The 17,201-nt window shown below is 40.7% G+C and overlaps 2 protein-coding genes across 5 annotated transcripts in view; one reads left to right on the top strand and one right to left on the bottom strand.

The window, feature by feature from the left end:
* pank4 (pantothenate kinase 4 (inactive)) overlaps nt 1-14,507 on the top strand; it is a 45,233-nt gene extending 30,726 nt beyond the window's left edge. For 2 of the 4 annotated variants that reach the window (XM_078424996.1, XM_078424995.1), the window contains exons 15-18: nt 730-834; nt 2,803-2,903; nt 3,569-3,637; nt 5,859-14,507. In XM_078424996.1, the coding sequence (XP_078281122.1) occupies nt 730-834; nt 2,803-2,903; nt 3,569-3,637; nt 5,859-6,072 (489 nt within the window). In that variant the 3' untranslated portion in view covers nt 6,073-14,507. Of the gene's footprint in view, nt 1-729; nt 835-2,802; nt 2,938-3,568; nt 3,638-5,858 lie in introns of all 4 variants that reach the window. The other 2 variants (XM_078424994.1, XM_078424997.1) reach the window with 2 other exon arrangements.
* LOC144607880 (glutamate receptor U1) overlaps nt 13,858-17,201 on the bottom strand; it is a 29,214-nt gene continuing 25,870 nt past the window's right edge. The window contains exons 10-11 of the mRNA XM_078424998.1: nt 16,361-16,608; nt 13,858-14,409 (exon numbers count right to left, since the gene is read on the bottom strand). Of these exons, the coding sequence (XP_078281124.1) occupies nt 14,326-14,409; nt 16,361-16,608 (332 nt within the window). The 3' untranslated portion in view covers nt 13,858-14,325. The remainder of the gene's footprint in view (nt 14,410-16,360; nt 16,609-17,201) is intronic.

The raw sequence follows: 17,201 nt of genomic DNA, 5'->3' as shown, positions 1-17,201 counted from the left end.
GCCCAAAGTTCCCCAAAGCCTACACTGTGACTTCGACACAGCCCCTCTCAAATGACGGTTCTCACAGGAGCTTGCCTTCCTTGTCTATGCTGCCAGTAAGATTGAAGCTGTTGAATACTGAGTTCTGTAAGTGCTTTATATTGGAAAAAATGTGCAGAAAGCTAATGTTTGTTGCTAGTTTTCTCTTTAAATTTGTTTTCAATTGACATTTTGCTTCTAAGCTATTGTGAACAAAGCACCTGGAAAAGCATTGCAGCAATTTCAATCTGATTGGGAGGTAGAGTTTTTATATCCAGAATAATAAATATATCGAAATTCAGGTGCAACCAGGAATCAAGTTATTTGCTCCACATGCTTTATAAATAGAATATTGTAAAGCTGTACTGAATTATAGGACAGCTAGTTAGTAAGATGTCAAAAATCATCAATGTCAAGAGCATAACACAAGTGGTTGGAACAGCCATTAAGTTTCTAATTTGGCTGTAGCCATAAATCACTCTGATGTTCATAGCACGCTTTGTTAGTTCTATTCTATTCCGATTATATGTCAGTAATAATATTCACAATGCCATTAACTTCTCTTGATAGTTCTGTTTGATGGAAACAGAATCTGCAAGAAATTCTGCACATTTCTTCAAGACATGACCAATTGAATGATTAGAGATTAAAAAGCTGAGATGAGATTTACTTAGTGATCGAATACCAAACCCTACTGGCTTTCTCTTGCAGGGTCCTCCTCACAAATGTGCCTTATTTTTCGTAGATAATAGTGGGATAGACATAATTCTTGGAGTTTTCCCATTTGTCAGGGAGCTGCTGTCGAAAGGCACTGAGGTAAGGTATCGCACATTGCTTCATTTCATTATGAAATAATGAACCACAAGGTGTGCTTATTCCTACCGATCCCTCCTCTTGTTCTCTTCCTTGTGCTACCCGGAATTGCTTAACTAGTGAATTTGTTTGTCTGTGAGCTCTGAGGCTTCACTGTCTGAGCCATTGTGCTGGACGTTGTTGCCAACAACTGCCTGTAATACACTGAGCTACTTGGGAGTTAAATTCATCACACCAATGAACCTTATCCAATGACAACTGGGTACCAGTGTGCAGAGAGGGGAGGCCTTAAAAAGTAAGGTACCCGTGTGGGACGTTTTGTAGGAGCAAAAATGGAAAGGCCGCGTGAGGTTGGTGTTGCTTAAAGCTGACCTCCTGGTGCGCGAGTACCAGTTTTAAATAGATTGCCCGTTACTTTGTAGCAGACTGGTGCACCCGCACCAGGAGGTCAGTCTTAAGTAACACCAACTCCACGTGGCCTTTCCATTTTTGCTCCTACACCAGCTAAAACCTGCTCTACATGTATGAATGTTTGGCCAGATTAGCCTCGAGGGTGCCCTGATATTCAATGGTGACTCCAGGAAGGCAGAAGTAAAGAAGAGATGAGAATTGGGATGAGGATAACTTACTTTCCATCTACTGGGGAGATGATCTTTCTTTCATTAGTGTCGCTCAGGAGGTCAGCTGTTAATCCTTTCCCACTCCCAACCCTGTGTGAGCTTTTGGTCATTGACGAAAGGCTGAATATACTGAACCTACTGCGCAGCTGCCTGAAGCCATTAATGTTTTATTGTAAGTTTGATGTGTTCTTGCTGTAGGCTTGGCTACAAATTGAACAAATGTTAAAGATAAAAAATGTTTAATTTTGTTTCAAATTTTGTTCTGGTGCAATGGTGTCAGTGTGCGCTCTGCTGCATTTGTTTAAGCATAGAACATTTACCATGTTTTAACTTCTATAATAATAAATTTAAATGCATATCTGTTTTATGCATACATTTGCACTCTATAATATGGATGTTTTGCCCTTGTGCCATGCAGTTAGGTGGAATAGAGGTGCAGGACACAATTAATTCAAGATGTGTAGCTTAGATGAAGCATCTTGGTGAGCATGGACAAGCTGGGCTGAAGGGCCTGTGTCAGTGCTGTAGAATTCTATCATACAAGATCCATCTGTACAGATCCAGCTGAGCTCTTTAAATTAGTACATAGAACAGTCAACATAGGAAAGAGTCTTTTGGTCCACAATGTCTGAGCTGGCAACACAGATTCTTTATCTGCCGGCACATAATCTATATCCCTCCATTCTCTGCATGTTCAAGGGCTGGGAGGGAGAAAGAGTTAATAATAGGATGTTTGGCTGTTCATACGTCTTCCTTTTCCTCCTTTGGATGACATGGTTCGCAACTAAAATTGGAGGAAATCTGTGTTTCACTTAAGACTTTTCACATGGAGAAATATCAGCTTGATAAATCCCATATAACTTCACTCGCCGCGCTAGTTTCATCAAGTGTTTTTGCTGCGTGCAGGAAGGGGTTTTCACATTGCAGTAACACTAAGTTGACATGTTGGAGAGGAGTAAATCATTTTGAAAACTATATTTATTCATGATAAACATCACCTCCGGAGTTATAAGTGTGCCAAAGATTACCTTGTTCTGGACTTCTCCCCTTCCCTCATCTCCCCTTTGCCAGCTAGCTGTTGTGCAGAACTTTGTGTAGATGTTGCCAACTTGGTGCCTGATCATCTTTCTCTGTCTGTCATCCACTTTCCCTCCTCTATGAGCACCCCTAGCAGCTGGGACTAATACTATACGGAGAGTAGATAGGCAGTGACAGTGCTTGGACAATGTGCTGGAACTTCTGGATCATTGCTGTAGATGCATTTGGTGCAATGGGAGAACTTTGAGTCTTATTTAAGTGGATTTGTTTAATTTCACTCCGAGCTTTCTGACATTACTGTTTTCAAATGCAGGTTATTTTAGCCAGTAACTCAGGACCAGCATTAAATGATGTTACTTGCTGTGAGTTGACAATAGTTACGGAGAGGATTGCAGCAATGGATTCAGTCATCAGGTATGGAACTGAACTTCATCCACCTTTGTTTCAGGTAAATTAAACCACTTACTTGTCAGAACAGTTCTGATAATATGGACCACTGTGCAATTTGTTCTCTTTATTGAATTTCATTGAATTTGCACTGCTAAAGAAACAGTGGGACTAATCTGGGCGTGTTATGGGCTGAAACGTTTCCTTTGGTACTATAAGACTCTGTGGATCTTGGAATAGATATAGATCACCATTAGCTGCTTGCATTGTCTTAAGTTTAGCCACCATCAGGAACTGATCTTGCTCGGAGAATGAAGACGAGGCCAGTTCCAACGATGACGCCCTCTCCCATCAAATAACTTCCTGATACAGGCAACCCAACTAAGCTCACCTGTGAAAGATGTACTTTGGGACAGGACCTTTGTGCTTATTGAATCCCACTTTAATTGAGCGAAACAAAGCCAAGCAAAATGTTACATTGTTTCTCTTAACAGAAGAAATTGTATACGAGGGCTTGGTCTTTCTCCATTCTGATGATTTTCTGCCATCTTTTTAATAGATACTCGGTTCCTGTAATTTTATTTGTTGAGGCTGTTGCTAATCCTTCCATGGCCTTGTAATCATTCACTTCAAGTCTGTCTGAAACATTGCAAGTGATAACCATTTAACTTTGCTCCTTTTACTTTTTACAGGACAGCTTTAGAAAAAGATAAATTATTACTAGTTCAGAGTGGCTCCAGTTCACCTTGTCTTGATCTGAGGTAAGTTTACACCAATTGCCCTATCTTTTTTTCGCCAAGTTAATTTAATTTTTTTTTGTCTGTGTGGGTCCTTATTTCTTTCTTCAAAGGTGGGCACATTACATTGCTTTCTGTCAGCTTATCCTTTTCCTGTTACTCTTCATTTTCCAACTCCTTTGTTCTGTAAGATCTGGAATGTGCGAATTAATTTTATTCAACGGTGCGAGAAAGATACAAGTTAGTCAACTGCAGTTCAATTTCTTGGTCTTGAACCTATCCCCTCATGCTGACAATGCCAGACTCATTCACTTTTAAGACATTTTTCCTTCTCACTCCTCCTTCATTTGCCCATTGACTCATCTTTCAGGCACAGGGATGATTGGGTAATTCAAAATTCAAGTGGTGGTTATTCATCCTTCCTCATGAAGTATAATTACTGGCCACTTATAATGGCCACACTGCAGTCATGGTTGACAACAGAAGTCTGGCAAGAGTTCTGGAACGTTCTGGTCTTTACTGCTAAGTTGCTGTAGCAACTGAACCATTGGGGAGTTGTTGTTTTGTTCTGTTGCTATGTCTGTGCTCCATGGGCTGAGTAATCTAGCATCAGTTCTGCCAATCTCTGGCTGGAAGAGTGCAGCCTGTGTTTGTGTGATGTCCATCAACGTTTTCCTAGTATTCTTCCACTTATTTCACATCTCTGTCAGCGAGAGCTCAGTGGACTGCTAATTGAAACCGTGCCGCCCCGCCCCCCCCCCCCCCAGCTCTCCCACAATTAGCCAGAGCACCAGAGACAGCGGCAGAAGGAGGCCATTCTGCCCTCTGAGCAGGCTGCTCCATTCATTAACGTCATGGGTAGTTTTTGAAATGTTTCCACTGGTGGTTACAAGATTAGGGATTGGACGTTTAAAGCAGAGGTGTGCAGGAACTTCTAACAAGCAAACTGACGTTGCTTTTGCATCTGACCTAGTCGCTAGATGACGGGAAGGGAATTCAATAGTACGGGTTATAGTTTAGATTAGTTTAGATTAGTTTAGAGATACCGCACGGAAACAAGCCCTTCAGCCCACTGGGTCCGCGCTGACCAGCGATCCCCACATATTAACACTATCCTACACACACTAGGGACAATTTTTTACATATATCAAGCCAATTTACCTACGTACCTGTGAGAAAACCCATGCTGTCATGGGGAGAACGTACAAACTCCGTACAGGCAGCACCCTTATTCGGGATTGAATCCGGGACTCCGGCTCTGCAAGCGCTGTAAGGCAGCAACTCTATCACTGCACCACCGTGCCACCATATAAGAGTCCGAAGGAATAGGTGAATAAAAGGTGGAATAACATTGTTGGTTAATGAAATAATCTGTGAGATGCTGAGTGATGACATCGATGCAGTGAATACTGGGGTGGTAGTGGTTTCAGTGCAAATAATAATGGGAATAGGAAAGCAGGTGGAATTCTGTCTGCCCTCAAGACGTGGCTGCTCGATAGGATAAAATGTAAATGGTAAATATTGAAGGTATGTAAGAGTGACCCACAATTATGAGTGATTTTAATCTTTATTGATGGGATTAATCAAACTTGAATGGGCGAGGAATTTATGTTGTGCGCCAAGGAATGTTCCTTAAAGCAGTATGATACAGAACCTACTCATGAAGAAGGGTCTCAGCCCGAAATGTCACCCATTCCTTCTCTCCAGAGATGCTGCCTGTCCTGCTGAGCTACTCCAGCTTTTTGTGTCTATCTTCGGTTTAAACCAGCATCTGCATTTCTTTCTTACACTACTCATGAACAGGTTATGTACAGTTCTTCATGTCTAATGGCATTGGATAGTGTTGGGAGAGTTGGGGCTGTGCATCAGAAACAGACTGAAGCCCTGCATGAAAGGAGCTATCTATTGCACCCGCCCCATCAGCTACTATCTGATCTATCTGTGGAAGAGTTGGCAATTCCCACATTGTCATCATGAGCCACCACAGAACCTACAGAACGCAAGTGGAAGGAAATAATTTTTGATCACAAGGATTAGCAAGGAATTATTAAAATTCTGTTTTTCTGTACTTTGACCCTCTCTGCCACCTGTATTTGTTTTGGCCATCTATGTACTTCGCTTACTGCTTTTCTGACTTCTCACTTTGTTTCTCTCCTTCCTCAATTGCCTTCAAGGTTAGAGAGTTGCAGTGTTTAATGGGTCACAGTGCATCTGACAGTTCTTGTATTTCTTTTTTTTTTTTTAGTCGGCTTGACAAAGGATTGGCGACGGTGGTGTGGGAGAGGAAGACTGACTTAGTGATCTTTGAAGGCATGGGTCGAGCTATTCATACAAATTATTACGCTGCGTTACGTTGTGAAAGCCTCAAACTCGCTGTCATCAAGAACGCCTGGTTGGCAGAGCGGCTAGGCGGAAACATCTTCAGTGTAGTTTTTAAATATGAGATGGCACCAAAGTGAAAATGTGGACTACTTGCTGAGGAAGGACTTGGCGTTGCACTGACACTGAGAGGGCCGTGGAATGTATTGTATTATTTTCTGTGATTATATATTTGCAGATTGGTAAAAAAGTTAATATGGATCAGTAAAGCTTTTGTGTCAGAAGCAATAATATATATTATATATGTACAGCTACCATATACTTGTTTTAAGAAAACATTTATTGTACAGACACAGTATTTGTGGAAATGAATATTGTTTTGCTTTTGTTCACTCAAGACAATCAGGTTTAATGTTATCCCTTTCTCAAGCTGTTCCCTTGAAGAAATCGAGTTAATGGATGATGTGAAATGCATGTGCTAAGGTTTGGGTCCCCCTAAGATGAATTGGAACATGGCTCAGATTTACATCCTGTGATTAGCACTCAGTAAAACAGCTTGAAATGTCTTTAAATCTTGAATTATATCAGAAGAGAACAATTTAAGTAATATAAAATTAAGGATGGTGTTTAATGCAAGTTGTTCACTGTATTGATATGTACAGTGAGAGTGAATTAGTCTGGTGGATTTATTAAGGGGGAGCACTTTGAGCCTTAACAGGTTTACATTGAGGTCTACTGCATTGTGGCAGATGTTTTCCCCACCCTCCAAAGACTCTTTGGCTCACCCCATCAATGCCTACCACAAGAACCCATCTGTGCTAATCCCATTTATCAGCACTTAGTCTGTAGCCTTCTCTACCTTGGCCATTCAAATATTTAGTTTAGAGATACAGCGCCGAAACAAGTCCTTCCACCCACCGAGTCTGCACCGACTAGTGATCCCCTCTTGCCAGCGACTACTTAAATATTGTGAGGGTCTCTGCCCCCAAAACCCTCTCAGGCATTCAATTACAAACTCCAACCACTCTCTCGGTAATAAAGACCTCCTCATGTCCCCCTAAGGCTCTTGCTCCTTATTGTAAACTTCTGCTCTCTGGATATAGACATTTCAAGTCTGTCATGTATTATGTTTCCTTGCCAGATGAAAGAATGCAAACTTGTGCTTTTAAGGAAAGCTTTGGGATAGTCCAAAATATGTTAAAATCAATGAAGTGCTATTTAAATCTTTGTGATATGGAAAATGCTTCAGCCAATTAATACACTACAAGGGCCCCTCAAGCAGCAATGGGGTAGTGTCCAAATCAAGGCTGTAATCAGAGGTTTTGTTGCAAACAAAAATACTGTCCCATCACACTCCCTGTAATTATTCCGACTCCCTGTAATTATTCCGTATCGGCTTTTACATTCTCGAGTTAACATTTTCCTCTAACGATGGCATCTTCAGCAGCCTCTCAATCCCTTTGTACTGTGCTAGAGTGTCATCCTAGACTTTGAAATGTATTTCTGGGCTTGGATTGGGCTCATAACCTCCCAGTTCTTGCAAGAAAGATCTGCAATGATGGTTTGTTAACACCTACACAGTAGAATTTCCATGAGCACCACATGCAAAGTCTGCAATCTGAAGCAACTAATATCTACAAACAGTAATTCAAAGTATACACTATAATTTGTTGTAACCTGCACTGTGCATCAGCAGTCCTGAGGCCTGATTTCATGAATGATCTTCAACCTGGCAAAATGAGTGGTGTGAATTGTTTCACCCTGTTTGGGTGGATCGCATGGAAGCAAAGGTTTTGTCAGGCTGCAAGTGTTGCATTAAATTCTGCCCTTTATAATTCATTGTAAGCAATGCTTGCTGCAAGAATTCTGGTTGTAGGAAGGAACTGCAGATGCTAATTTACATCGAAGATAGACCCAAAATGCGGGAGTAACTCAGCGGGACCGGTAGCATCTCTGGAGAGAAGGAATGGGTAACGTTTCGGGTCGAGACCCTTCTTCAGGCTGAGAGTCAGGGGAGAGGCACTAGTTCTCCAACTAGTTTCATTGTCCTCCAGATTAAATATTACTGATTGTATGGATCATTATCACCTTCCCCTCAGCTAACAAATGCACATTTCCTTGAGCATCGTACCCTTTGATCTGTGTTTTCACACCTTACCCTTCCATATCTCTGTCTCCCTCTCCCCTGACTATCAGTCTGAAGTAGTCTTGACCCAAAACGTCACCCATTCCTTCCGTGCAAGAACTCTACTTGTGTATGTGGACCTGGTAATAGGATGGCGATGGAACAATGAGAGAAGGTTCAGTCTTGAGTTAGTAGAATGTTTATATGGTGTTTTCTCATGAAGTTGTAAAGCTTCAAAGGGGTCCTGATGTTTCAATGAAGAATTTATGGTCAGATAAATTGAAGGCCGATTATAATGGAGGTTGGAATTTAAATAGCTTAGAATTAAAGTAGTCTGTCAACATTTGCAGTCTAGGCCTGTGTTCAAACCAGAGTCCCTGAGTATTCTTCGGTATTCAGACAAGCAATCTGATTTACTAATGTGCTTTGTATATAATAGTCCTCAATGTAGCCCAAATGGAGAGGTTTTGATATTTTCCTTACGACTTTGAGGGAGTCTATCTAGTCGGTTGAATTTATGCTGGCTCTTAGCGAAATCCCATTCCTCTGCTTATTTCTCTGTGACCTATTCTCATTCACATGGCCATCAACAACACCTTAACTCCATTACCATCCCCCTACCAACACCAGGGGCAATTTACAACGGCCAAATTAACTTACTAACCTGCACGTCTTTCAAATGTAAAAGGCAACCTGAGCAGGCAGGGGAGCCCAAGTGGTTGCATGTAGAACATGCAAACTCCACAGAGGCAGCACTGGAGGTCAGGATTGAACCTGGAAGCAACAGTACCAGTGCACCACTGTTACTTTACAACTAAGCCTGGTGATCATACTGGGTTTCTGAACGTAATATGCAATGTCTTTAAAAGCCTTTTGAGGTTGAAATAACTTTGCTCTCCTTGAGAGTCTGGTATAATTTTGCTCAGTTTGTCATTAAAACCCCAATCCTAAAGTGCCTTCTATTCAATTACTGATATGGTGGTGCCTAGATTCACTTGCTCTTTTTAATCTCCTACTAGTTATTGCTTTGATCTCTCCCTTGCTGAAGCAAGCGGGTGTCCTCAGGAAGTGACATACTGCTCAGAGTAGTTTCTAATATGATTAAGGTGCATAAACATCACCCCTTCAAATTTTCACCAAAAAAATTGGCAATTCTTTCCCCAAAATAGAGACACTGGATCAACTGAAAGTTTCAGGATTAAGTTTGGCGCCTTTTGTTGCTGAGGAATTGCATTGCAGTTGACTCTTGAGTGTGGCAGCTTGGGTTCCAAGTGGCAAAAGGTAACTTTTAAAAAAACACTAAAACCAAAACACTTGGGTCGTGGGAATAGGACTCAGTTGAGAAGCATGTGAAGGGAGAGCCTTTCTGATTGGATAATTGGCTAAACATCTATTGAACCAAAGTTCTGAATACGGATAAATCTCAGCCTTTGCAAAAGTTTCAAATTTGTTCTTTATTTTCTTGGAACTTGCTAAAGTGCCTCAGAAGAATCGTCTTGAACAACTGCCAATATGCACATGGTATGGTCGCAAGGTTGGCATCTGAATGAGTAACTTGCTGGATAATTGTTTGCTGAGAAAGGAATATTGAGTAGTTTACTTAGAACACATACTCTAGCAATAGTACTGCGGTGACCTTTGTATTCATTGAAGCGTGTTGTTGAGGTTTTGGTTTAAACCCTTAAAGATGCAGCATTCTTTCGGAATTGTGCCAGCTAAGTTGCGTGTTGAAGCTGATATTGGGGATTGAACCCATGGTTTTCTGCTGTGAAAATCTCTAGTACTGCTTTCCCAGCTCAGCACCCACCTACAGTGAATATTGGGTATGTACAGTTATATGTTTGCCATCTATAAAATCTTGCTTTGTTTTCAATTAGTAATAGTACAGCTGAACCTGAACCTTGTGGATCTTGTACAAGTTTCGGTTTACAAACCACGGGCATAGCTTTATGTACCATTTTTAAAGTTCTCAAAGATTATCAGTATTAGCGTGAACTAATAGAATGGTCAGTCAGCCCAAACTCTGCTGAGTTAGCCCAATTTGTCTTCGTAAGAAATGGCACAAATAATACTCGTTACTGTTCCCTGCTCCCATGCTGAAACTCTCCTTCAGATGCAATGGCTTGAGGTGAGAAGAATGCTTCATAAACAAATTGTTTCCTGTGGTGGGAGTGGAGAGGCACATTAAGCAACATTAATTGAAAAGTAATTGAAACCAGATTCCAATTCAATAGCCTACAGCTGTTTTTATTAATGAGCCAGGCAAGAGATGGTATATACACAATGTGCCATCGATGTGAATTTTCTGCAAGAAGAGCTAAGGTTTGTTGCAGTAATATGGACAGAAAATCGTAACTGTTAATCTTTCCAATTATGTTAATCTTTCCAATTAGAGACTGCAGACCTCAGGGGCAACCACATTGCTTATATTCTATTACAATAGCAGCTCCTATTTATAGAGGTTTTATATACATAACAAGAGCCCAACCTGACCCACATGGCCTGATTGCACTGCGCTAGCAACAGGATATGCTGTCTCCAGGACATAATTCAACCAAGGGAACAGGCTGGGAATGAGAACAACCTTACTGTATTTTATGTGATCAACCAGGTAACACCATGTGTATAAATTAAATACAGATTATTTTGGAAGGAATATTTAGTACTGTGATTTTTGTTTATGCCTTGATATGAAAAAATATATATACTTGGCACGTGCCCTGTTTTTTCCTCCCTTGGTTTGGCCTGTGAAGAATATCATGGTGGTCAGGATGTTAATGTGTACGCGGATGTAGAACAGGTTTAATGGAGCAGTGTATCTTTATATGTACATTACAATTTGTATTGAAATTCTTGCTATTTTGCTTGGTTTTCATCAGTTTAGGTTTACTCCAGAAGAGATTGTTATTTCAGCAAGAAAGGAGTTTGGTCAAGTGTTATGTACGATGAAAACAAAGTTTAACTCTGTTTCTCTTTGCACAGATGCCGCCTCTCCCAAGAGTGTCGAATATTTTCTATGCTCTGATTTCCAGCGCCTGCGGTTTATTTTGATTCCCATTATGTACAAGTTGATTTTGATAATTTTCGCTTTAGCATTCTCGTGATCGACTACTTGTTTTTGCTTGAAACAAATTGTTGCACTGAAAGAAACATCTGTAAAATGCACCGCAGTTACAGCCAAAGTTACTTTAACGGCACATTCAAAACCAGTGATCTCCATCACCAGGGTCACAAATGCACATGAACGCTTGCAGATCTCCCTCCAAGGCACAACCTCTCAATTTACAAATATAGTGTTGTTTCTTCATTGCCAAGTCTAATGCCATGAATTCCCTTCCCAACAAAATGATGGGTATATCTTGACCAAAATGTCGGCAGCCATCCACTATGGTGCTCATGACAATTTATTGGATAATTAAAGTTGGGCAGCAAATTTTTGCTATGTCAGTGACTCATGGTTTCATTGAATTACCAAAAGAACCATCAGACTTTCAGCTATTTACTATAAGGCATTATCTCATGTTAAGTTTCACCTTCTGACCTGCAAATGCAGCATTTAAAAAATACCCTGAACTGCATCAATCTTGTTGATATTAAATCATTTTATTGAATTAATGATACTGCCAAATGCAAAGCCATCATGAGTATTAATTTAGAGCTAAATGAACTTTATATTAAATTGATTTAATGAAAAATTCACTTTGCAAAACCATTCTGCATTGGAGTACCCAGATTAGTATAAAATCATCATTAGCATGAGACCTATGTTATTGCAGAGCAGATTACAAGTAAAAGACAATGATTACCAAAGGCATGCATGATTTTAAAAGGAATAGAATGAAACTGAAGAATGTTGACCTCTTTCAGACATCTTTAATGATGTGCTTCACCAGAGATTTGCAATGAAAGGTGGACACCAAGCCACAAGCAAACACTGTCCAGGGGCCGAGAACTTGCCTAAAGTGGAAGAGTCAACAGATAAAAAGGCAGCGACAGGTAGGAAGTGAATTTACACTGCTCTGGATATTTGCAATGGAGTTCTGCAGTCTAAATCCAGTTGGTGCCAGAGGGGTAGAAACTACTCAATGTGTAGATGGGAGGTGTGGTGGTGAGGTGAGAAAAGCATGATTACATAGATCAGTTTATTCCCAGGCTTTGGTAATATCCTGTGTCGGGCCCTGCGGTTTGCAGAACTGTTCCAATTCCTTTCGCTGCTGGAAATGGGAAATAAGAGCATAGACTGCTGGTCAGACTGCTGTGGGGAACATTCAGGCACCTTTTTTCCAAGTGGATGATATCTCAAGTGTTCTGATGAGAGGTCATAAACCTAAGTTGTCACCTTGCCAGTTCCGCCAGTTGCCCGTTCTGCCTTAATGGTATTTCCTATCATTTCTGTGTTTATTTAAAAATTCTGGTTGTGTATTGTATTCTACGCCCAAAGTATTTGTAGGGGATATGCACCTTTAATTCCTCCTTTTAGAGCGGGGTGGGGTGGGGATTAGAATCTTTACAGGCAAATGGTCCCTATTAGAACTGCAGATACTTTATCTACTTTTTTCTAGTGTTTGAATGATTATTTGCAGCAGATTTATTTACATTTTTCCAATATTTAAAATTGAACTTTTAGCACCTCTCTAAAAAAAGCTTCCTTCTGTTGACCATGTTTTGAAGGTAACAAATGTAGTTTTCCATGGCTTTAGTTTTAGTGAACCAGTGCGGAAACAGGCCCTTTGACCCACAGAGTCCGCCCCGACCAGTTCGCATTGCCACTATCCTATTGACCAGGGGCAACTTACGATTTTTACCGAAGCCAAATTAACCTACAAACCTGTACACCTTTGGCATGTGTGAGAAAACCGAAGATCTCAGAGAAAACCCACGCGGTCACAGGGAGAACGTACAAACTCCATACAGACAGCACCCATAGTCAGGATCGAACCCGGGTCTCTGGCACTGTTAGGCAGCAATTGTACCGCTGCGCCACCGGCAGTGTTGAAGGTCTTATTCAGCAATTTCACAGGCACCGGATCATGTGAGCAGACCTGAGTGCATCCACCTGTCTGTTTCCATGGACATCTATTGTCTCCTGATAAGCAGACAGTCAGTATAGAAGGCTGTAATAATAACTAAATTATAACTTGGGACAGTGGTGCAAGTGGCTTGTAAGATAACCAAATTCCTTAACTGTGGTATATTCCTGAGTTCAGAGTGAAGAGTCCATGTAATTGCAATGGTTTGTGGAACTTGGTTGAGGTGCATGCACTTGGATAGAGTGGATGTGGAAAGGATGTTTCCACTAGTGGGAGAGTCTATGACTAGAGGTTATAGCCTCAGAATTAAAGGACGTTCCTTTAGGAAGGAGATGAGGAAGAATTTCTTTAGTCGGAGTTTGGTGAATCTGTGAAATTTGCCAAAGAAGGCTGTGGAGGCCAAGTCAATGGATATTTTTAAGGCAGAGATAGATAGATTCTTGATTAGTACAGGTGTCAGGGGTTACGGGGAGAAGGCAGGAGAATGGGGTTAGGAGGGAGAGTTAGATCGGCCAGGATTGAATGGTGGAGTAGACTTGATGGGCCGAATGGCCTAATTCTGCTATTATCACTTATGACCTTATGTATAGTAGCCAGGAAGAATGGATTTCTCGCCTGCCATGGACCCCATCAGCATTATTTGCTTTGTAGTGTTAAAATTGAAGCACTTTATAGGATTTTCTGCCATAATATAATCTCACCTGAAAAACTCATCTTCCTCAGAAATGTTTTTTTATGTACAATTTACAGATCTTGTAATTCAAAATTGGTCTCCATTAATCACTGTTTATTATAGATGATGCCTTGCTTTGTATTACAGAAGATTTATGACACAAAAATAAGTGGTTTGACATTCCCTGGTTAAAGTTTTTCCTCATCTTCCCTCTCCATTCCTTCTGCCAATACTTTACCCCTTGTTTTACGACCCTTCTACTAAGGAGAATAGGTTCTTCTTATTTTTTCCTCAGCCCCTCGTAATTTTACTCACCACAAATAAAGCTTCCTTTACCCTCTTGCCTTCAAAGAAAACAACAGTAAATTATCCAAACTTTCTTTCTGAATCTTTTCTGCAGCAGAATCACGTCTTTCCTACAGTGCCCTGACCAGAATGGTTACATGAAATAATTGTCTCCATAATGTTTGGAGTTCAGCTACGTGCTGTAATTTTACAGGTTAACATTAGCAGAAGAAAATTGTATATCATTAAATTCAACTTTCTGTCTTCCATGGTGAAGTCTTCAGGCCTTGGTCTTTTTATTGACCCCATTTCCCTCTTTAAATCGAAGATTAATTTCTTCAGTGAAAACATTGCAGCATGATTTCTGTAAATGAAAAGGATGACAAAGGAAACAATAAGAACATTAACTCTGACAACTGCTACACTTTTATCACCTTTCAAGATGTGAATGCCGCAGAGCAGGCTTCAAGCCAACTTTGGAATGCATCCCATTTATTGCACTGTGCGGAAAAAATCTTCATGAGTCCGACAAATATTTATTTCTCTGTGACTCCAGTCTGGAGCAAAAGCCAGACTTACCATCTCGCCTTACCAGAACCCTGAGCTGCCACCAAACTGGCATCAAAGTTCTTTTTGGGAAGTTGATTTAAAAAAAAATCTTCCTTTGCATCACCTCCATTGATCTCCATTTGTTCTGCCCTGATTTCCTTTGCTTTGGTTCACATTGTGGGAAAAGATGTGGAAAGAGTTTGGAGTGTAGCTCCTATCCACCTGTGTAAAAGGTCAAGCTCTTTCAGGCTTCTCCCACCCCTCCCAACACCCAACTCCACATCAAATGGCCACCTCTCCCCAGGACAGAATGGAGATCAAAGTAGTTATTCAACTCCAACTTGATTTAATGACCTTGGAGAATCTAGATTAAAACAAAGATACAACAATTCTGACCTGGGTTTGCTTCAACACAGTTAAAGACAGAAGCAGTTGTAGGTGAAAGTCACCATCATTCAACAGTAACACCTTTCATTTATGTAGTGCCTTTGGCAGAGCAAAATGGCCCATTTCCCTGAAATTCGTACTGAACACAAAATGTTGGCAATCTGAGGGCAGATGCACAAAATCACTTCTGAGCTGTTAAAGAGTGTGTTGGAGGAGGAACAAATGACGCTGACCTCCAGGATCGTCAGTAATCAATGGCATAGCAGTGTTGGTACCATTAAATGCGGGCTGGAGATGGAGTCCCACTAATATCTGAACCCAAGGAGATTGTGAACAGTAAGACAATGGAGGACTGGAAAATTGTTATAATTTTAAGAAACAAGTGATTACTTAACCAGAAGCTTGAGTACGTGAGCAAAAGTTTATGGGTAAGTGGTGGTTGGTGCAAACCAGGGTCATGGGCAGTAGAGCATTGGATGACCTTCAAGGTTTTGGAGTGTTGAAGCCAAGTATTTGAGTAGGTACACAAAATAAAGGCATGGTCAGGGCAAGGGGGGGGGGGGGGGGGGGGGTCAGTGGTATTTTGGAGATAGATTGGTTTTATGAAAGTGCTATTTTTTCTAAGGTGTCAACTTTTGATGGAAGCCCAATAACCAGGTCTCCAATCACAACCCATGAAAATAAATGCAGAAATCAGTCCTCTACATCAAAAACCTCTTCTATTTGTCCAATATCTTCAAAATTATAATTGTTACTTATACATGGTCAGTCCAAGCTCACGCATTTCTATAGGAAATGAGCCATAGAATTTAAACTGCATAATTCTGTTCTATGTATTTATAGCTTAATTGATCCTATTTAACACCACGTCCAGCCGTATCATCTCAATCGTTTCTCCCCGGTAATGAAAACATGGAAGTTCCTTATGTGGGCATGCAATTGTTTGTGTTGAGGGGAACACAAGGAAAAGCAAATAAAATGATGTACGGAACCAGTCATAGTCACAGCTGTGGTTTGATTTTATTGTTTCTTCCAGAGATCTCATGAAAGTGTGTGCATTCGGGAGTGTTTGTACCTTGGTGAAAAATGAAAGTGACAAAGGGAACATCGTGTGAAAGAGTACACAGTGATGTTTACACGTGCCCACAACAGGTTGTGAGGGTGGGAAGGGAGAGTGTTGAGTGCGTGTTAGACACAAATCAGGTTGATTTTCCCTGGTTTGCTGTGCGGGGAATAGATTATTTCAGAACCTCTCTGCAGCTGAGTTAAGGGGCACGGAACAGGAGGTTGGAGCTTTGATCTTTGATCGAAGTGATACACGACATTGTGAAATTATGAAAAAGGTTTCTGGGGCAAGGAGAAATTATGAAAATACATACATCTTGATCAGCATTTTTTCTTGATTTGATGGCCAATTCAATGCAAGCGCTGATCAAGGCCAAAGCCAATCCAATCGCTAGAAGGAGTAAGGCGCCTCCAATCTGGTTTAATTTCACTGGACTCCATTGATTTGAGCTGTCTTCTTCACTGCATGAAGACCTCCACCACTTGGCCTTCAGTTGATTCAAATGTCCAGACTCTTCCAGTTCCAATATGACAAGACTCAAATTATATTTGAGTGGATCACCTTAGACCACAAACAGAACAAATACTTTATATATCACTCAAGCAAAGTTTATCATTAATGACAACTGAACATGAGAAAGCATGAAGATAGACACAAAAAGCTGGAGTAATTCAGCGGGTCAGGCAGCATCTCTGGAGAAAAAGAATACGTGACATTTCGGGTTGAGACCCTTCTTTAGGCTCAATCAGGGTCTCCACCCGTTGAGAGTTTCTCCACCTTTTAAAAATATTTTTATTGCTTTTTCAAATAGCATACAAAAACATTTAACATAACATAAAATAACATAACATAACAAGGCACATCAATAGCAAGGTCACTTTTAGGCACCTAAAGGCACTTTAAATATAAAGGAAGTAAGGCACGTTTCTGCTATAGTACATGTTTATATATATATATAGTTTATATATATATATATATTTATTGTTTGGACTTGAGATTGTAAACACATATCCTGCCATTCTCCACCTTTTTGTGTCTATGTTCGATTTAAACTAGCATCTGCAGTTCCTTCCTACATATGACGGGTGGCGCAACGATAAAGTTTCTACCGTACAGCGCTTGCAGCACCAGAGACCAGGGTTTGATCCCGACTA

This window comes from Rhinoraja longicauda, chromosome 30, assembly GCF_053455715.1.
Source record: "Rhinoraja longicauda isolate Sanriku21f chromosome 30, sRhiLon1.1, whole genome shotgun sequence".
NCBI lineage: Eukaryota > Metazoa > Chordata > Chondrichthyes > Rajiformes > Arhynchobatidae > Rhinoraja > Rhinoraja longicauda.
Note: the sequence above shows the minus strand (reverse complement) of the source record. Positions and strands in the feature narration are given on the sequence as shown.